Source organism: Bufo gargarizans, chromosome 10, assembly GCF_014858855.1.
Source record: "Bufo gargarizans isolate SCDJY-AF-19 chromosome 10, ASM1485885v1, whole genome shotgun sequence".
Lineage (NCBI taxonomy): Eukaryota > Metazoa > Chordata > Amphibia > Anura > Bufonidae > Bufo > Bufo gargarizans.
In genome coordinates this window covers 120,608,985-120,631,015 of record NC_058089.1, presented here as the reverse complement: position 1 = coordinate 120,631,015, position 22,031 = coordinate 120,608,985, and the positions used below count along the sequence as shown (strand labels likewise).

At 45.9% G+C, this 22,031-nt stretch overlaps 1 protein-coding gene across 4 annotated transcripts; it reads left to right on the top strand.

The window, feature by feature from the left end:
- The first annotated feature begins 398 nt into the window (after nt 1-398).
- TMEM231 (transmembrane protein 231) lies at nt 399-13,680 on the top strand. 4 transcript variants are annotated; one of them, XM_044270486.1, is made up of 8 exons: nt 399-454; nt 2,123-2,346; nt 2,436-2,602; nt 4,557-4,685; nt 6,830-6,973; nt 9,044-9,125; nt 11,211-11,316; nt 12,600-13,680. In XM_044270486.1, exons 2-8 carry the CDS (start codon nt 2,208-2,210, stop codon nt 12,769-12,771), a joined length of 939 nt encoding a protein of 312 aa, XP_044126421.1. In that variant the 5' UTR covers nt 399-454; nt 2,123-2,207; the 3' UTR covers nt 12,772-13,680. The 4 variants fall into 4 exon arrangements, with proteins under 4 accessions (XP_044126421.1, XP_044126424.1, XP_044126422.1 ...); XM_044270489.1 differs by having other exon boundaries at nt 429-454; nt 2,126-2,346; XM_044270487.1 differs by having other exon boundaries at nt 450-533.
- The last annotated feature ends 8,351 nt before the right edge of the window (nt 13,681-22,031 follow it).

The following is a 22,031-nucleotide window of genomic DNA, read 5'->3' as shown; positions in this document are numbered from 1 at the left end:
AATTGATGTTCTAAGTGAAAGGTAAATAGTAAACGGCGTCTGAGGGCCCGGATCTACGCTGTGCGGTCACCGTTACAGCTGGCAGGCGCAATGTCACCGCACAAGCTAGGAGGCCATGTCATGTATGGGGGGCCTCCAGCTGTCACCTGCACTGACCCAGTCATACATGTACACCGCCCCTGCCCAGTGGGTGCTGTACTGCTCTGATGTTTACCATACAGGAACGTGATGTGGAACTACAACTCCCAGCATTACTGACAACTGGTGAGCCACAGAGTCCTGATCACTGACATACAAGATCACACATCTGTGCCTACAATGTTACAGAGATACAGGCTGCCCAAGATCACGTGCCCGGCAAACGCTTCCGGTGTGCTGCTTGTCATTACCTAGCATTTCCGGTTCATGGCGTCCGTTGCTATGGAGACCGCGCGTTTAGAGGCTCCTGTCTGAGGTAATCGCGGGTCCCGGGGTCCTCAGCTCCCGGTGCGGAACGGCGGCCGCGGGGAGATGGAGGGGGAGTATATATAGAGGTACACAGGAGGGGGTATATATATAGCGGTACACAGGAGGGGGTATATATATATAGAGGTACACAGGAGGGGGTATATATATATATATAGCGGTACACAGGAGGGGGTATATATATATATATAGAGGTACACAGGAGGGGGTATATATATATATAGAGGTACACAGGAGGGGGTATATATATATAGAGGTACACAGGAGGGGGTATATATATAGCGGTACACAGGAGGGGGTATATATATAGCGGTACACAGGAGGGGGTATATATATAGCGGTACACAGGAGGGGGTATATATATATATATAGAGGTACACAGGAGGGGGTATATATATATATATATATATATATATATATATATATAGCGGTACACAGGAGGGGGTATATATATATATATATATATATATAGCGGTACACAGGAGGGGGTATATATATAGCGGTACACAGGAGGGGGTATATATATAGAGGTACACAGGAGGGGGTATATATATAGAGGTACACAGGAGGGGGTATATATAGAGGTACACAGGAGGGGGTATATATAGAGGTACACAGGAGGGGGTATATATAGAGGTACACAGGAGGGGGTATATATATAGAGGTACACAGGAGGGGGTATATATATATAGCGGTACACAGGAGGGGGTATATATAGAGGTACACAGGAGGGGGTATATATATAGAGGTACACAGGAGGGGGTATATATATATAGCGGTACACAGGAGGGGGTATATATATAGAGGTACACAGGAGGGGTATATATATATAGAGGTACACAGGAGGGGGTATATATATATAGAGGTACACAGGAGGGGGTATATATATATAGAGGTACACAGGAGGGGGTATATATATAGAGGTACACAGGAGGGGGTATATATAGAGGTACACAGGAGGGGGTATATATATAGCGGTACACAGGAGGGGGTATATATATAGAGGTACACAGGAGGGGGTATATATATAGAGGTACACAGGAGGGGGTATATATAGAGGTACACAGGAGGGGGTATATATAGAGGTACACAGGAGGGGGTATATATATAGAGGTACACAGGAGGGGGTATATATAGAGGTACACAGGAGGGGTATATATATATAGAGGTACACAGGAGGGGTATATATATATAGAGGTACACAGGAGGGGTATATATATATAGAGGTACACAGGAGGGGGTATATATATAGCGGTACACAGGAGGGGGTATATATATATCGGTACACAGGAGGGGGTATATATATAGCGGTACACAGGAGGGGGTATATATATAGCGGTACACAGGAGGGGGTATATATATATATATAGCGGTACACAGGAGGGGGTATATATATATATAGAGGTACACAGGAGGGGGTATATATATAGAGGTACACAGGAGGGGGTATAAATATAGAGGTACACAGGAGGGGGTATATATATAGAGGTACACAGGAGGGGGTATATATATATATATATAGAGGTACACAGGAGGGGGTATATATATAGAGGTACACAGGAGGGGGTATATATATAGAGGTACACAGGAGCGGGTATTTTTTGGGGGGGTTCAGAGTATTTTCTCTATTTCCAGTTCTCCCATTACACCTGTACAGCAGGATCCATGTAAAGAGCAGCAGAGCGTCCGGACACGGCAACGAATTAACCCCTTGAAGGCGCGGACCCCCCGACATCTCCACCATGGCGATCTATGAGGTCTACTCTCACCCGCTGCTGGTTAGATACAGAAGCAGCCTGTGCTCCAGAGCCTCGCTCTTCCTCCTGGTGGTGCTGGTGCTCACCTATATCCCGCCGCTCTTAGTTGCTTACCGCAGCCAGGGTGAGGCGCCCCTCTTACTACGTCCTATCAGATTTAGCACCTTTCTTTTTTTCTTTCTTTTTTGTAATCCATTTATCCATTTCTTCCAGGTTTTTGGTTGAAACAAAGCTCTTATGAAGAACAGCCCAATGTCCGTTTTCGCTATGAGGCGTTGCTGATCGCCCTCACCGGCAGCAGCGGGGGTTACGTCGCCTGGAGCACATTTCAAGGATTCAACAGCTTAGTGGGGGAGCGGCTCCGGATACCCCGAGTATCGGTATGTAGCGTGTTCTGTATACTGAACATACAGTCTAAGGCCTCTTTCACACGTCCGTAGTGCATTGCGCCGGCACCCCCATAGTACTGCCTATTCCTGTCTGCAATTGCGGACAAGAATAGGACATGCTCTATTTTTTTCCGGAGCCGCGGACCGGAAGATCGGTGGCGCGCTCCGGAAATGCGGATGCGGACAGCACACTGTGTGTTGTCCTCATCCATTCCGCCCGCATATAGAATGAATGGGTCCGCACCTGTTCCGCACAATTGCGGACGTGTGAGTGGAGCCTAAGGCCTCTTTCAGACGGGCGTTGCAGGAAAATGTGTGGGTGCGTTGCGGGAAAAATCTTGCATGTTTGGTACCCAAACCCAAACTTCTTCACAGAAGTTCGGGCTTGGGATTGGTGTTCTGTAGATTGTATTATTTTCCCTTATAACATGGTTATAAGGGAAAATAATAGCATTCTGACTACAGAATGCATAGTACAATAGCGCTGGAGGGGTTAAAAAAATAAAAAATTAATTTAACTCACCTTAGTCCACTTGATTGCGCAGCCGGCATCTCCTTCTTTCTGTCTTCTTTGCTGTGTGCAGGAAAAGGACCTGTGGTGACGTCACTCCGGTCATCACATGATCCATCACATGATCTTTTACCATGGTGATGGATCATGTGATGACCGGAGTGACGTCACCACAGGTCCTGTTACTGCACACAGCTAAGATGAAGACAGAAGGAGATGCCGGCTGCGCGATCAAGTGGATTAAGGTGAGTTAAATTTATTTATTTTTTTAACCCCTCCAGCGCTATTGTACTATGCATTCTGTATTCAGAATGCTATTATTTTCCCTTATAACCATGTTATAAGGGAAAATAATAATGATCGGGTATCCCCATCCCCATTTCACGCAACCCCATTCATTTCTATGGGGCCCGCGTTACGTGAAAAACGCACAATATAGAAATATAGAGCATGCTGCGATTTTCACGCAATGCACAAGTGATGCGTGAAAATCACAGCTCATGTGAACAGCCCCATATAAATTAATGGGTCGGGATTCAGTGCGGGTGCAATGCGTTCAACTTGCGCATCGCATCCGCGCGGAATACTCGCCCGTGTGAAAGGGGCCTAAGGGCGCATTCACACGCCCAAGCTGTGTTTTTTTGGGATCCGCAAAACACGGATACCAGTCGCATGTGTTCCGCGGAATTTTGCGGAAAGCACAGGGCCAGCGCTATATAGAAAATGCGTATTCTAGTCCACGATCACGGATAAGAATAGGACGTGCTGTATATTTTTGAATAGACCCTCGGGGGGAGACTGGTGTAAAGCAGAACGGGCTTAGCTGCCCCTAGCAACCGATCCAAAGGGGCTCTGAAAAACGTAAGGTGGAATCTGATTGGTTGCTGGGGGCAGCTAAGCCAGTTTTACAGTTTCCTACCATGATGTGTATACAGTTCCTAGGCCAACCTAGGGGTTTCCATGGTTACAAACGACAAACCCTGTGTAGTGTGATCCTGCACTCCCTCTTCTATCATTGACAGGCATTAGGTCTGCGCTGTAGACATAAAACGGTAGATATTTTGGTGCTCTGTACGGGGGTGCCAGTCCAGGGACCGTACTGTACAGAGGTGCCAGTCCGGGGACCGTACTGTACGGAGGTGCCAGTCCGGGGACCGTACTGTACGGAGGTGCCAGTCCGGGGACCGTACTGTACGGAGGTGCCAGTCCGGGGACCGTACTGTACGGAGGTGCCAGTCCGGGGACCGTACTGTACGGAGGTGCCAGTCCGGGGACCGTACTGTACGGAGGTGCCAGTCCGGGGACCGTACTGTACGGAGGTGCCAGTCCGGGGACCGTACTGTACGGCATGAATGTGACCAAAACCTTACTTTACCTTCTGGTAGCGGTTTAGTCCGGTCACATAGTAACGTGACTTTAATCTCCAACTTGCAGGTTCGAGAAGAAGATACAAACCAAGATGGAAAGATGGATCAGTTGAATTTCCACGTGGAGCTCCCGTTACTCGCGGTGGAGGATGTGTACGGCGTCCAGCTTATTCTCACCTTCTCCTACCAGCTGTATGTGAGTGCAGAGGACGTCCTGTCATATAGAGTGAATGACATCAATACTTAAAGGGGTTGTTCATCTTTGGTGTGCTGTTTTGCTACCCCCCCCCCCCCCTCTCCTCCCCTAGAGGGAAGCATACTTAACTTCTTCCCGCCGCTGGGTTCTGGTCCCTACGGTCCACCCGCTGTGGCTGACTCACTTCGGTCTCTATCCTGTCGGGTCATGTGACCTGCAGCTAGTGATTGGCCGCAGCAGTGACACATGGGGGACACGTCACCACTGCGGCTAGTCATTGGCTGCAGAGGCCACGTGATCTGTCAAACAGGATGCTAAGGACCTGGAATGAATCTGCGGCGGGGAGCAGGTAAGTACGCTTCTCTCCGCAAATCCGGCCACCTGGGGGGCGTTGGCAGAAAGGCTCCCTAAAGATGAACAATCCCTTTAAGGCCGAATGCACACGGCCGTTTTTCATGGCCGTGAGCGGTCCGTGGAACCGCGGCCTGGATTCCTGCTGAGAGCAGGAGCGCACGGCGTCATTGGTTGCTATGACGCCGTGCGCTCCCTGCTGCCGCCCCAATACAGTAATACACTATACCAGTGTATTACTGTACTGTGGCGGCAGCAGGGAGCGCACGGCGTCATGGCAACCAATGACGCCGTGCGCTCCTGCTCTCAGCAGGAATCCAGGCCGCGGTTCCACGGACCGCTCACGGCCGTGAAAAACGGCTGTGTGCATTCGGCCTTAAGGATATACTAACCAAATGTACATTCCCTATTAAGACCTACTGGGGTGGACTGGGAACTTAAAGTGGCCCCTGGGGGGGGGGGCGGGAAGTACAAGTGGCCAGATATTGTAGGCGGGTCCAAACTGATAGAAGGTGGGACAACACAAGTAGGCGGAGCCAGCAATACCACAGTGCAGCACAATATACCGCCCCAGCAGAACCAGATACCACAGTGCAGCACAATATACCGCCCCAGCAGAACCAAATACCACAGTGCAGCACAATATACCGCCCCAGCAGAACCAAATACCACAGTGCAGCACAATATACCGCCCCAGCAGAACCAAATACCACAGTGCAGCACAATATACCGCCCCAGCAGAACCGAATACCACAGTGCAGCATAAAGTAATACTCCAGCACTACCTCCCCAGAAGACACCCTCTAATGGTCAGAACCACCAACTGTCCTCGGGGTGGCAATACAGTTGAATTCAGAAGTTGGGGGGGCACCTGTAGCCGCCATCTAGGTACAGATCATTACTTACATTGCTGGTTGCCAAGAGGAGGCCTCAGGTGGCCCCTGGGCATGAAATATAGAAAATGGTGCAGTATGTCAATAAAGGCTATATTAGTAAGTGCCATATAATCATCTCACAAACACATTGGTCAACAGTAACCAGAAAGTGGACAACCCCTTTAACTCCAGAAATTGGTATAGTTTATAGCACACATCTAGATTTGCTTGCTGGCACCTGGACGGTCAAAAGGTGCAGCAAATGTATTCATTTATTTAAATTTGCTGCACTGTACTCACTATAGCTTAAGACTGGAGTGTGGAATCCTAGCAAGTTCCCTGCAGCGTGTTTCCATGGTTACAGACTACAAACAACCCTGTGTAGTCTGATCCTGCAGTCATGTGTTACGCTCTTCCATCTGCCTTCTCTTCTGCTGTCTATAGCAGCGGTCAGCAGCCTCCGGCAGTCTAACTGTTGAGAATCTACAACTCCCAGCAGGCTCAAATCACTTCTATTGGAGTTCCAAGAACAACCAAGCAAGTGTACATGCTGGGAGTTGTAGCTGGTTACTGCACCCTGGTCTATAGACTAGCAGGGAGTGAAGGCTTCTGGACTGGCCTACATATGTGGTTTGTAATCCGTAACCATGGAGATACAGAGCTCTGCACGGGAGCTGTGGTCACAATGCAGATTATAAATCAAGGGTATCTGGAACGTTGCTTTAATATTTTTTTTTATGTAAGATTCAATGAAGAAACAAAAAAGTGATTGCAAAAGTGGACATACCCTTTAAGGACAGGAACACTTAGGGGCTTGTGGTGTGCAGGGAGTCTGATACTTCCAATTGTAGCAATGTACGATGCTTTACTAGAAGCTTGTAGACTGATCCGCCACGTACTCTATTTCTACATGTGCAGAGGATGTCTACGTTTGTTATGCAGAGCATGGCGTTCATCCAGTTCACCTCGCCTGTCCCTGGAGCCAAGCTTTACATCAATGGGGACCTGAGGCTTCAGCAGAGGCAACCGCTAAGTCACCAGGGACTGGACACCACCTACAATGTAAGAAGAACTTCATATTATTACCAATAGATAAAACAGGTTCAGTCTGATTGTTATCGGTGCCCTACACCTTCAATAGCTGAACCCTCGGACCGCCAAAGCTGTCCCCTGACTCTCCCATACGCATACGTGTATCTCTCCCGATTCCCCCATAAGGCCACGTGTATCTACACTGAACAAAAATATAAACCAACACTTTTGGTTTTGCATGAGCTGAACTCAAAGATCTGAAACATTTTCTACAGACACAAAAGACCCATTACTCCCAAATATTGTTCACAAATCTGTCTAATCTGTGTTAGGGAGCACTTCTCCTTTGCCGAGATAATCCATCCCACCTCACAGGTGTGGCATATCAAGGTGCTGATTAGACAGCAGGAATATTGCACAGGTGGGCCTTAGACTGCCCACAATAAAAGGCCACTCTGAAATGTGCAGTCTGATCACACAGCACAATGCCACAGATGTCGCAACGTTTGAGGGAGCGTGCAATTGGCATGCTGACTGCAGGAATGTCTACCAGAGCTGTTGCCCGTGCAGTGAATGTTCATTTCTCTACCATAAGCCGTCTCCAAAGGCGTTTCAGTGAATTTGGCAGTACATCCTACCGGCCTCACAACCGCAGATCACGTGTAACCACACCAGCCCAGGACCTCCACCTATATCATGTTCACCGCCATGATCGTCTGAGACCAGCCACCCGGACAGCTGCAGCAACAATCGGTTTACATAACCAAAGAATTTCTGCACAAACTGTCAGAAACCGTCTCAGGGAAGCTCATCTGCTCGTCATCCTCATCACCTCATGTTACAGCACGATAATGCACGGCCACATATTGCAAGGATCTGTACACAATTCCTGGAAGCTGAAAACATCCCAGTTCTTGCATGGCCAGCATACTCACCGGACATGTCACCCATTGATCATATTTGGGATGTTCCGGATCGGCGTATACAACAGCGTGTTCCAGTTCCTGCCAATATTCTGCAACTTCACACAGAAGAGGAGTGGACCACCATTCCACAGGCCACAATCAACAACCTGATCAACTCTATGCAACGGAGATGTGTTGCACTGCGTGAGGCAAATGGTGACCACCCCCCCCCCCCCCCCCCCAGTAAGGCAAAACTGTGCACATTTTAGAGTGGCCTTTTATTGTGGGCAGTCTAAGGCACACCTGTGCAATATTCATGCTGTCTAATCAGCACCTTGATATGCCACACCTGTGAGGTGGGATGGATTATCTCGGCAAAGGAGAAGCGCTCAATAACACAGATTTAGACAGATTTGTGAACAATATTTGGGAGTAATGGGTCTTTTGTGTCTGTAGAAAATGTTTCAGATCTTTGAGTTCAGCTCATGCAAAATTGGAGCAAAACCGAAAGTGTTGGTTTATATTTTTGTTCAGTGTATCTCTGCTGCTTTACATCAGTATACCTTTTCTCCAGTTGTATGGAATAGTGCAGGTGGCTGTGCTATTCCATAAAGAGTCAACCCGCAAAAAACAAACAAAAAACCCCCCCACAGTATATGGTTTTTATTTTTTAAATGACAGCCTGTAGGGAAGATGTGTGGCGGTGTATGTCAAAGGCGCCTCCTGATGTATGCCTCTGCCAGACTGCAACTGCACAGTGAAGAGTCCCTTAAAGTGCCCGTACACCTTTAATACTTGTTGGCCGAACAGCTATTCCTCCCGACTCCCCAGATGCCTAGATGCTTAGCGGAGTCGGGAGAAGGTGCTGCCAGACTCTTTTGGCAGCAGCTTATCTTCCTTGACAACAATAGGATCGGATGTTAAAATTCAATATGCCTGATCCTTTTTTCCCTCTGATATCGGCACGCCTTCCTACACATAAGATGGTCGTCGGACTGTGATCTACCATTAGTCGGAAAGCATTGTGCCGAATTTGTAAAATACAAAAGGACAAAGACCCGCTACGTCGCACACATGTGCCTCTACTCTCGTTCAGATGTCTTCTGTTTTTAGACTGCTGGTCAGGAATATGACCTATTCATAGAGGCCAGATGTGGGGAATGATGGTGTTTTTCTGATTGCCCTCACATATTAGGTGTCCGTCATCAATGGAACAAGCCCATTCGCAAGTTCTTATGATCTGACAAACATAATATCGGCTTATCAGGAGAGGAACGGTAAGTGCAATCCTGTACAGCTACCTCCATAATCAGTTCTGATCTCTGGTGCCAGGATTATGATTCACACACATCATACGGATTTCTGGGAATACCGGGGGCCTGGATTATTTATGATTTGCTCGCTGATATTTCTATGTTATTACAGACATATATTATTTGCCCCCATAAGTGTTTGATGGGCAGGTGTCCAAACCGCTGAGTCGCCCCTGATCCCCAATATGGCCATTTTCAGGATTCACAGTGATGTGTCCTTAAATTTTGTGATTACCTGCAGTCTATGGGAAAATCACTGCGTTCCGGCCACAGGAACCCAGGCTACCGTAGCAACTGAAAGCCCCCACGACCCATTTGGTCACTGAGAGTATAGTGCTCCCGGTAATTGGCCGGTCAGATGCCATGGTCACAATTAACCATGGCTTCTGGGGGGTTAAAAGTCCATGATCGGCGTTATTGACAATCATGTACTCTGCCGCTAAGTGTCTGCTGTGTAAATCATTGGCTATGGCGCCTGCTGAGCTTCTGAGCGGGCACTAACTTTAAAGACCTGAGATACTCTGTACATGTATGGTGTATGTCGGGAAGGGGTAATAAGTGTCCTAATTCCGTAGATTGGGAGAGATTGATCTGAATGTTGTCTGCTGGATAATTTGGCGCGCTGAGTTATTTAATGCCCCTGTTAACACCACAGCCTCAAGTACTAACACAATGGCGTTCAGTGACCCGTTATATCACAGAAGGGCAGAACACAATGGGAAATTACTTTCGGACAGAAAAGCGGCGCTCAGGCTGTCAGCAGAGTTAATTTGTGGGAATTATATTACAGCTATAGAAGACAATTGTTGTAACACCTGAGGACATTTCTCAACCTAAACGACATGTATATTGCTTTAGTTGCATGTACGTGGTCATTAAAGAAACCTTTAGACGGCCATATATCTTTAGATGGGTGACTGCTCGTACAAATGCTGCCTCTCCCAGCTACCCCATACACATGCACGCTCGGCTTGTGCACGCTCCCTGGGGGTGAGGGAAGTAAGTCACCACCAGACACATCGGGCTGGATCTGCCATCAGGAGGCGCAGTCGCCCAAATATACCCCCGACAAAATCAGCTTCTTACTTATAAGGTCTTCCACGATGTTCTGTAACAAGCGAAGGCCATTGCAAAATGTCTCACCTGGTGAAGAGGACATCAGAAACTGTCTCCCAGCATTGAGGGGTTTGGTAATTGCAAATGTCATCTCTAGTCAACTATAAAAATTACAGTGGCCATATCCATTAGGTTAAAGGGCATCTGTCAGCAGTTTTGCACCTTTGACACTGGCTGACCTGCTCCATGTGCACTTGGCAGCTGAAGGCATCTGTGTTGGTCCCATGTTCATATGTGCCCGCATTGCTGAGAACAATGATGTTTTACTATATGCAAATGAGCCTCTAGGAGCAACGGGGGCGTTACCATTACACCTAGAGGCTCCGCTCTCTCTGCAACTGCTGCTCCCTCCATCTTTGACAGGACCGGGCAGTGTAAATGTGATCAGACCTGGTACTGTCAAAGTGGAGAGGGCCCAGCAATTGCAGAGAGAGCAGAGCCTCTAGGTGTAATGGTAACGCCCCCATTGCTCCTAGATACCATCATCATCATTTTTCTCAGCAATGCGGGCAAATATGAACATGGGACCAACACAGATGCCTTCAGCTGCCGAGCGGACATGGAACAGGTCAGCCGGTGTCATAGGGACAAAACTGCTGACAGATGTTCTTTAAGGTCAGCTGAAGCTGACAATGTTGGTGAGACTGGCTGACCATCTCATGTGTATGGGGGTGTCTCAACTCCTTCTATCCCCAGAAGAAAGAAAGAAAGATCAGACAGATCAGACTTCATCATGCCCAATCCTTTTGTTTGTGGGGGGTGGGGAGGAATAGCTGTCGGACAATCAAGTGTTGGACCTGCAGCTAGCCAAAGTGTATGACCGAAGTATGAGCTATCCTAGTGTCGGGGACATATCTGTGATTATCTCCATCCACCCTGTATAGATATTACTATGTGATTGTCATACGTGGCCATAACTTTGTGTCATTGCAGTGACTACCTTCTTGAACAATCCCAACCCAATATGGCTTGTGGGCAGAGGCACTTCTGACCCATTTGTGGTCCAAGCCGTCATCCGTTACCCTGTGGAGACAATTTCATATCCTTTGTTTGTTGCAGCCATTTTTAAGGAATCCTCGTTCAATTTTTTATTAGAAAAACAATGGGGGGGGGGGGCATTTATCAACCCCTTTACGCAAGAAGACAGGTGCAAGAAAGTCGTAAAGTTTGGCGCATGCCTTCCTAGTGCAAAATTTTGCAACTTTTTGGGATTAACTTCAGAAATTGAGCCCAGACGGGAGACGATGAGGGTGGAGCTGGTGTAGGTTTTAGTTCTGACGCATGGACCTGCAGCGATGCGCCAAAATTATGAGACACTTTATAATTGTGGCGGATCTGACGCCAGTGGGGATAGGTCAAGACTGCTTTCTTAATAAGTGTCCTTCAAAATCTCTACGCCTTTGTTGTTCCCCCATTTGATTTATTACGGAGGGGCAGAATCGATGTGTTTAAGAAAGATAAGGGGAACAATGGGACTGTGCGATCTACAACGATCTGCAAACAGTTGTTATCATAGGGTGAGAATGGAAATGTTCCCTTCCGGAAATATCCTGGGTTCAGTGAACTTTTCGGTCAATAGCTGACACGTTTCGGGGATGTTGAGTCAACATTATGTTGACATTGAAAGAACAGAAGACGTAAAAAAATCCAAAGTCTGTTTCAAGGTAAAGATCACAATTGAATAGTTACCAGAAGGGGCGGCTCGTCGTCAGGGAGCCATCTTTACTTGCTGCGCCCCGAATGCTTCCAGCACGTTATACGTTCTTCTCGTTGCTCTGCAGCTCCACTTACAGTGCAGTCGCCTTAGGCTGTATCAATCACTATATCAAAAATGGTATGGGCAGTCATGGATGAGCCAAGATGAGCCGCAGCTCTCCCTCTTGGTGGAGTTCTCCTTTAAAAGGGTCCTCCATCTCTCACAGTGCAGGTGAAGGTGCAGTCATGAGCAGTTATTCATGGCTGTACGTGGTCGCGTGGATGAGACATATAGACATACTGAGAATGCATTCAGCTGCCCCTTTCCCATTCATTTCAGTTGGAGACATTTACATCTTATTAACACTTTGTATAGGACAGTAAAACATACAGGCGTCCGTGTTATTCTGGTGCGACGAGGAAAGTTTTGCAGTTGGCGTATACACAAGTTCACAAGGTGGCGGTCCATCCACCGCCTCTGCTCCGTTTCATCTCCTGCTTCTGTTCACCAAATGTTTCATGAAACAAATGCAAATATTTCTTCCATTTCCCACTCATTTCCTTTCCTTCTTCCTCTCATTTCCTGTTCTCATCATCTTGGGTTTTGTCCTTAATAGTCGGCAGCACGTATCAGCCCGGCTTCTGGGAGATGATCAAATTCGCCTGGATCCAGTATGTCAGCGTCCTGCTCATCTTCCTGTGGGTCTTCGAGAGAGTGAAAATCTTTGTCTTTCAGAACCAGGTCTTGACGACGGTACCGGTGTCGCACTCCTCGTCCTCCAAGCTGCACCAAAGCTGATGGCGGTGCTGTGGGATCTGACCACACATCACACTGGGTTTGGTAGGGCTCGGGGGATATTGACTTACTCCCAATTTAGTATACTGTAATTAGGCATCACAAACACTTGGGTATTTTCTACAATCTGATTTTAGTTTTTTACTTTTTATTGGTTATTCCCATGTTATACAGTCAGGACACAAGGATATGCTATCACTTTATGATCCTTCGAGGTCTGGCTGACTGGTATCCCCATAATCTTGAAATGATGGGGAGCACGGAGGGTGAATGGTAGTTTAGCACTGCAGACTTTGAAAGGAAAGCAGCACTTAAAGGGGTTATCCAAGTTCTCAAACAACCCCCCCCCCCCCATGTGCCGGGCCCCTCACAGGTAATATACTTACCCGGCTCCGCCGCTTCTCCCTGTACAAGGATAGGTCATCAATATGAAAAGCCGGGACAACCTCTTTAAGGCAACCAAGCAGTCTTAAAACGTGCCCGATTTATCATAGTGGCTCACACTATGCGGGAACCTATTCTGTCAATGGAGAGGGAGGGGCTGTGGCAGCAGAAGTAGGAGGAGCATCGGTACACAGAGTGGCTTGGGCCCGCCCTCAGTGCACTTAACTGCACATTTTGTATATGGATTCAAAACCCTTTTTCTCTAGAAAGAAGCAATGGATCGCTAAGCGAAAGTTATCATTACATTCAGACGAGCTAGTTCGACAAGGCACTGGTTTATCGGTGAATTTCCTGGTGACAGAATGCCTTTAATTCTTCACATATAATTTTTATATGGCCTGTTTTTGATTATTATCTTCTTAAATTGATAGTATTTTGGTGATATATTATGTAAATGGTGTTTAAATTGTTTGTAAGGAAATATTTTGTACCATTTTTTTATCAGTTTAATAAAAGATACAAACAGGACTTTCTATCTGCTATTTTTCTCCTTATGTTTCCGCCACACACATACGGACATGGACGTCAGCCAAGATGTCTGCCGTGTGCGCTCTACTGGAGGTTATGGCTTTAGGATCAAGGCTCAAATAAACTCGCGCCACTTTACAGGGGGGACAATCAGAAGAAGCGCATAGCCTGGGTCCCACGCCTCTCCCGACAGATGGAACGTGGATGACGAACCAAACGTAGGGTGCCTTTTATAAGCCGTTTTAGAGAACTACTTCATCCCCTTCATCATACGTAAAAAAAATATAAAATAAAAACGGCAATATTACCAAGGGAAGGGTAATGCCAACATCTAACCTCATTTCTGTAGGTGAAACACAAAGAGGGATCTGAATAGGGGCTCAGGAAACGGAAATAACGTGAGCGTTCCACCGTGGAACACATGGATAGAAGATATACTATATAAATGTCCCAAACATATTATTAGGTATATACTGTATATATTAGTTTCACTCGTAGATCGCTTAAAAATATTGTACTTAAAAACGAATATTCGTAATAATACCAGTGGACGGAGTGTGACGATAATGCCACATTCTCCACGGACCACACACGGTACGGTATTTTAATGTGTGTATTCACACATCCGTGTTTTACCACGGCCTATGGTTTCAGCACGGAAGCATGCTCTATTTTCTCCATGTTCACGGATCAATCATGCCTATTATAGTCTATGGGTCCGTGAAAACCACGGATGCCATCAGTGTTTCACGGATCATTAGGAAGAGATGCTTAGAAAATTATTTTTCAGCTGCACAGTGTCCTTTAAACACGGATGGCACATGGGCATCAAAAAACGGATACACTGATCCTTCACGGACGCATCACTGACCACTTTTATACGGATTTGAGCATGGACGTGTAATCCACGGACACAGACGTGTGAATGAGGCTTTAAGGCTGCCCTGGTCTAATATATGTAGAACAGAAGCGGATGTGTACGGTGCATTCCAACCTGGGACGTACCGCAACAGGTGATACCGGACATTATTGGTGCCCTCCTCCCATCAATACACTTGTATTATTAAAATACACAAATATTTCTCCCATACAGCGAATGGTGTAACGGAAGAAAAATTCAAATTTTATAAAAAAAAAAAAATGTATTTATTTTTTTCAGCTTCCCACTAAATCCTATGCAATATTAACCGCCAATAAACAAGTCTTCATATAGTGATGTGAGCGCAAAAGAAGTTATGGCTCCTGGAGGGCAGGGAGAAAAAACTAAAACGTGTTGAGCGAACTTGTGGTTTAAGTTCTGCGTCCAAAGCTCGGGTTCGGATTATCGAAGAATCCCGTTATGGATTCCAAATTCCATTATGATCCGTGGTAGCGGAATCCATAACGGGATTCTTCGATAACCCGAACCCGATGTTTGGATGCAGAACTTAAAACACAAATTCGCTCAACACTAAACCCCACCTAGGATGGTGTTTTTGAATGGGCGCAGCGCTGCAGTAACCAGCTCCCTCCACTACATAGTGTATGGCGCTGGGCATCTCAACTAGAGGAGAGAAGCTGAGCTGCAATACCAGACAAAACCTATGGACTAGGGTGGCACTGTTTCTGGATTTATTTATTTATTTCTAATCATACAACCCCTTTACAGGTGGCACAGTTTTGCACAGCTGGTGCCTGGAAAAGCTGGGTGGCAACCCCTTTGGGTGACAAAATGGCCATCTTGGTTGTCACTACTTTTCCTAAACGGCTGAATACAACTTGACAGAAGAGGGCAATGTAATGACATTTCGGATTTTATTTTTGATGTTTTTTATTACCTGTGGTGCACAGGGATGGGTGACTGCTAGGGATGAGCGAATTGACTTCGGATTAAACATCCAAAGTCGATTCGCATAAAACTTTGCTCCGCACAGTATTAGAATGTATTGGCTCCGATGAGCCGAAGTTATTACTTTGCGAAGTCTCGCGAGACTTCGGGTAATAACTTCATAAATTAATTTGTACTGTAAAAAAACATTCCCCGAACTCCCCAGAAATCAATTAATGAAGTTATTACCCAAAGTCTCGTGAGACTTCGCAAAGTAATAACTTCAGCTCATCGGAGCCAATACATTCTAATACTGTACGGAGCGAAGTTTTATGTGAATCGACTTCAGATGTTTCATCCGAAGTCGATTCGCTCGTCCCTAGCACGGACGGCCATTCAAGGTGACTTATTTGCATCTCTGTTAATTCCTCTGCTTTATATTCAGCCCGAGCCGCCATACACGGTGCAAGTAATTTCCATCATAATAGACGCCTCTCCTCCGACCGACTCCGAACCTGGATGTAACATCTAAATGCCGTTTCCCACAGTGACTGCAGCATTGAGAATTAGGGGGAGGCTCAGGGTTGCGGGGCCGCATGGCAGCCGACATAGGATTCGCCTTCTGTATTATTTGTCGTCTCCTTTGAAGCAATTGAACCTTTCAAAGACTTATCTAAATGCGAGACACCTTGTCGCCAATGTCTGCGATCTACCTGCACGCGACATTTCGTATTGCTAATTTGATGAAATTAGCACCTGTCATGTGATCAAAGATTGCGGTGTAGCCATTAGGGTATATCCGCGCAACTCGTCGCCACCACGACTCCACAATCGCAAAAAATCCAGCAGTGTTCTGGGATTGTGGCAACTTAAAGGGGTGTCCCATGATTAATGCAAAAACGGAAAATCAGACATCATATAGTCCATGACAATCTCTATCAAAGCTAGAACCAGCCCTGTGCCTCACGTGGATCCAGAGATCTTGCCATTCATTGCTAGATTTCTATCAACCTGGCAGCTCGGGGGCATTTTATTGAATAACTCAGTGGCTATGCAAAATTTTTATTTACATGCAATTACAAAAGTATTCAGATCCAGGGGCTGGTTTGAAAACTGTCAAATATTTCGTAACACATCCCCTTTAATGGTTGTGTTGCAACTCCCTTCATTTCAGATGATGCACAGAAATACGTGGTTGTGGAACTGGTGATGCTTCCAAGATCACCGTGTGGCCCCATCCTTAGGTTTATCAGTAGAGCACCTGCTGCTCAACCAGTAGGGAGAGCTATGACAGGGAGACCCTTATAAGGGGGGATACAATTTAAATAGTTGATGGAGAAGAGCTGTCAGCCTGTTGCTCCCGGTTTGCCTAGGCCAGGGATGTGCAACCTGCAGCCCTCCAGCATGCTCTAATAGCTGTAGGCTGTCCAGGCATGTTGGGAGTTGTAGTTTTGCAATAGCTGAGGGCCTCAGGTTGAGCATCCCTAGCCTAGGCCATAGATTCATGTTATGTCTATAGACGGAGGAGGGTCCGGCGGCTGCAAGAAGTCTCTATCGCTATTCATCTGCTGGAGGCGGAATCAAGATCAGCAGAAAAAAAATCTCCAACAACCCAATGCCATTGTGACCCAAGAAACCCATCAAGGTGCGTCAGCAGCTATACATATACCTTAAGGCCTCATTCACACGACTGTATTTTGCAACCGTGTCCAAGCTGCATTTTTTTGCAGACATATTCATTTCTATGGGTCCGCAAAAAACGGACAGCACGAGGATGTCATCTGCGTGCTGTCCACCTCCATACGTCTGTTCCGTAAATGATAGAACATGCCCTATTCTTGGCCGTGTTGCGGACCAGAATAGTTATGTCTACTAATGTGGATTGCACACAGAAGGGGGTCTGTATTTGTCGGATCCGTAGTTTGCATGAGGCCTAAAGCATCAACCGTTCCCGCCACTTGAATCTGCTGCCAATGCTCTCCTGTGCCCCGTTACATCTCTGAACTTTGCTGGGGGAAAAAAAAATCCATTTTGGAGGTTGCAGAGCATAGCACATAATACTGTAGATATGTTCAGAAAGAGGAGGCTTTAAAGGGTTTGGTCAGAGCAACTTTCAAGCCCCTATTTGGCACTTTGGTGTAAACTACGGGCGGTTGGGTCCCAATAATTTATCCCCACATAAAAGGTGCCAGCGCTTCGGGTAAAGCTTCTTAAGGTCCCTTTAGATGGGACAATTCAGCAGGCGATTGTCAGGAAGGAACCGTTCCTGCTCGTCAGTGGAGACCGCCTCATCTACATGCAGTGATTGCTAATGCCATCGCTCGTCCCCATACAGACTCATTTTGCCGGCAGCAGAGTGTGTTTAGCCGGTACGAACTGCTGCCGGCAAACGACTTAGGTGCCTACACAATCAATCCAATTACCCGGCGAATGAGTGTTTCTCTCGTTCCTCAGGTAATCGGCAGCATCTTTACATCGCCGGATAATTGCTAACTAGCATTCCGATGAACGCTCGATTCGCGACCCGCGTAACGGGCCCTTTACTTTCTCGTAACAGGTATTTTATGGTCTTATTAAATGTAAGGTGGGAACATTACGACAAGGAGCAGTAACTCCACCAAACCCTACTGCAAGAGCAAACATCTCATCGGAACGGCTAAACTGAGCTTCAACATTGTTAACTTGAAGGCACCTGCATGGGACAACAATCATCAGCACATCCAACACACGGCATGGTGGATATGCCAACATGGAGACCGCCAACATGGAGACCGTTTAGAAAATGTAATGGCCCTTTGACATGGACCAAGGATTGGCATCAGACAAGATGCTCATTTGTTGGGTGATTGCATCAAAATTCCTCTTTTCGCTTTGTGTAGAGAGGACTGTGCTGCTGACAACCTGCAAATAACGCGTGAAAGACCCTTTAAATGAGCGCAGATCAACTTATATATCGTTGGCCCGTGTAACTGGACGCTTAGACGTTGTGTGGGTTAACAGTTATAGGTGGTGAGTGCCCAAGATGAATAATAAATATATTGAAATGGTTCTCGGGGACTTTTATATTACAGGGAGTGCAGAATTATTAGGCAAGTTGTATTTTTGAGGATTCATTTTATTATTGAACAACAACCATGTTCTCAATGACCCCAAAAAACTCATTAATATCAAAGCTGAATATTTTTGGAAGTAGTTTGTTTGTTTTTAGTTTTAGCTATTTTAGGGGGATATCTGTGTGTGCAGGTGACTATTACTGTACATAATTATCAGGCAACTTAACAAAAAACAAATATATACCCATTTCAATTATTTATTTTTACCAGTGAAACCAATATAACATCTCAACATTCACAAATATACATTTCTGACATTCAAAAACAAAACAAAACAAATCAGTGACCAATATAGCCACCTTTCTTTGCAAGGACACTCAAAAGCCTGCCATCCATGGATTCTGTCAGTGTTTTGATCTGTTCACCATCAACATTGCGTGCAGCAGCAACCACAGCCTCCCAGACACTGTTCAGAGAGGTGTACTGTTTTCCCTCCTTGTAAATCTCACATTTGATGATGGACCACAGGTTCTCAATGGGGTTCAGATCAGGTGAACAAGGAGGCCATGTCATTAGATTTTCTTCTTTTATACCCTTTCTTGCCAGCCACGTTGTGGAGTACTTGGACGCGTGTGATGGAGCATTGTCCTGCATGAAAATCATGTTTTTCTTGAAGGATGCAGACTTCTTCCTGTACCACTGCTTGAAGAAGGTGTCTTCCAGAAACTGGCAGTAGGACATCCTCAACCCGAAAAGGCCCCACAAGCTCATCTTTGATGATACCAGCCCAAACCAGTACTCCACCTCCACCTTGCTGGCGTCTGAGTCAGACTGGAGCTCTCTGCCCTTTACCAATCCAGCCACGGGCCCATCCATCTGGCCCATCAAGACTCACTCTCATTTCATCAGTCCATAAAACCTTAGAAAAATCAGTCTTGAGATACTTCTTGGCCCAGTCTTGACGTTCAGCTTGTGTGTCTTGTTCAGTGGTGGTCGTCTTTCAGCCTTTCTTACCTTGGCCATGTCTCTGAGTATTGCACACCTTGTGCTTTTGGGCACTCCAGTGATGTTGCAGCTCTGAAATATGGCCAAACTGGTGGCAAGTGGCATCTTGGCAGCTGCACGCTTGACTTTTCTCAGTTCATGGGCAGTTATTTTGCGCCTTGGTTTTTCCACACGCTTCTTGCGACCCTGTTGACTATTTTGAATGAAACGCTTGATTGTTCGATGATCACGCTTCAGAAGCTTTGCAATTTTAAGAGTGCTGCATCCCTCTGCAAGATATCTCACTATTTTTTGACTTTTCTGAGCCTGTCAAGTCCTTCTTTTGACCCATTTTGCCAAAGGAAAGGAAGTTGCCTAATAATTATGCACACCTGATATAGGGTGATGTCATTAGACCACACCCCTTCTCATTACAGAGATGCACATCACATAATATGCTTAATTGGTAGTAGGCTTTCGAGCCTATACAGCTTGGAGTAAGACAACATGCATAAAGAGGATGATGTGGTCAAAATACTCATTTGCCTAATAATTCTGCACTCCCTGTAATGCCCTTTCTCCTTAGGATAGGTGATTGATTTCAGGTCGGCAGGGGTCCAACTCCCCCAACGATCAGCTCTTCTGCACTAGCTCTGACCACAGCAGCATTGCTCCCATTCACCTGAATCCTGCAGTAACCAGCTCTGTCTGGTGTATGGAGCCGTGACGTTCCGGCGCCTGTTTCTGGTGTGGGCGGGGGTGCTGAACTCTCGCCAATCTAATATTGATGACATATCCTGAGGATAAGCCATAGTCCGACATTCATCTCAGTTTTTACAGGTAATTAAAATTCACAATTGGCTCTTCTACAAAAACTGACCATACGCATTAGATGTCAGTCGACCAAGTCTGCTGATTTCTTCAGGACCGGCCAACCATCTAATGTTGTATGAGGGCCTCCCAACTCTCCTGTGATGACAGTTGTCAGGGAGGATAAGGATGGGGCTGTTAGATTTCAACATGGCTGATCCTTTTGTTTCCGTTGCGTTAAGCAGCTGTTAGAGGTGACTGGTAACTGATTTCTCCACTGTCCCTCGAGAACACATGTATGCTCTGCCAAGCCCTGTGTGCATGTGTGAGTACAGAATTGTGTAAGGCGTATGGCCGGCCTAACTGTACATCTAAGGAGTCTTGTTTGCTACATGGCTGGGGCTGGGGCTGTATTTCCAAAAGTTCTGAAGACCCAAACTCTCACCATTTATTAATGTAGGAGCCCCATGAACTTATTCGGTATCCAACCAAAGAGAGGAAGAAGGTTCAGTAGGGACTGGGCATTTCTATGAAGTCTCGGTCACTCTGTGACTAAAAGATAAACCCGCAGCTCCTGAAATGGAGGAAATGGCTTCACAAGGAAACCCCGCAGAGCAGGTCGACAGAGAAAGATCACAGAACCAACAAAAATAGGTCTCCGGGCAGCTAAGCTTAGACTTTACACAAAAATGTTTATATATTTTTTTCATTCTTTCTTCTTCATTTTTTTGGAGCTGCAACCAAAATAATAGTAGTATAGCCTTCACTTTAAGCAGTCTCTTATTATGGAGGCCGGACAGCAATTGAGCTCTTTAATTTTGGAAACCAAAAGAGAACCCTATGACTCAGACGTGCATTCTACAGGACCACACCCAACCTCATGTGTACACTGTGCGAGGGTTTGGTGTTCTTGGGGGGCTTTTTATACTTCACTTCCCAACACCAAAAAGGAACAGTCGTGGAATTATGGAAATCATAGGATCGATTGACAGGTTAACCACTTCATTACCGGAGTGTTTATCCCCCTTCCTTACCAGGCCAGTTTTTTAGTTGCAGCAATGGGCGTATCTAACTGCAAATAACTGATTTATTTCTGAGCCATTTCCTATTATTTTTAACGGGACGCCTTAGACCTTTGATGGATATAATATAAAAAATAAAAATATTTTTAAGGAAAAACTGAAAATTAGGAATTTTATTTTTTCCCCTTTCTTATCATTTTCTTTCTAACTATTACAAAAGGTTTAAAGACAAAACATTTCTAAAACCATTCCCGTCTGCTTGTACCCTGAAAATGGACGCTATTTATGTAGTTTATCTACTGGCTGGCCCCGCCGCAAGACTTCATAGGACTGGAGCGCATTTTGGAATTTGGCCGCCTATTTTTCTATTGCCGGTTCTATAGCACCGCACTGCCAAAACGTTACAGGCCCCTTCAAAGTGACTTTTTTTTATTTTTTTTTTATGTTATTCGCCTAAGGTATTCATTCTGGGGATTTTTGTGCGTGTTTGTATATTTTGCGCAGAAAAAAAAGCCTGCTATACAAATTATAGCTAAAACAAATACCTAGCTTCCTAAAATAAACAAATGTGTGCATGTTTGTATATTTTACACAAACAAATTCCACTATACTATTGCTAAAACATATAAATCTATATAAATTTAATAAATATATATTTTTTAATTTTTTATGAAC

Excerpts from the sequence above, each read along its gene's own strand:
- TMEM231 (XM_044270486.1), top strand. The coding sequence starts at position 2,208 with ATGGCGATCTATGAGGTCTACTCTCACCCGCTGCTGGTTAGATACAGA. Across the intron at positions 2,347-2,435 it reads AGTTGCTTACCGCAGCCAGG|GTTTTTGGTTGAAACAAAGC; the intron begins GTGAGGCGCCCC and ends CATTTCTTCCAG. Across the intron at positions 11,317-12,599 it reads TACCCTGTGGAGACAATTTC|GTATCAGCCCGGCTTCTGGG; the intron begins ATATCCTTTGTT and ends AGTCGGCAGCAC.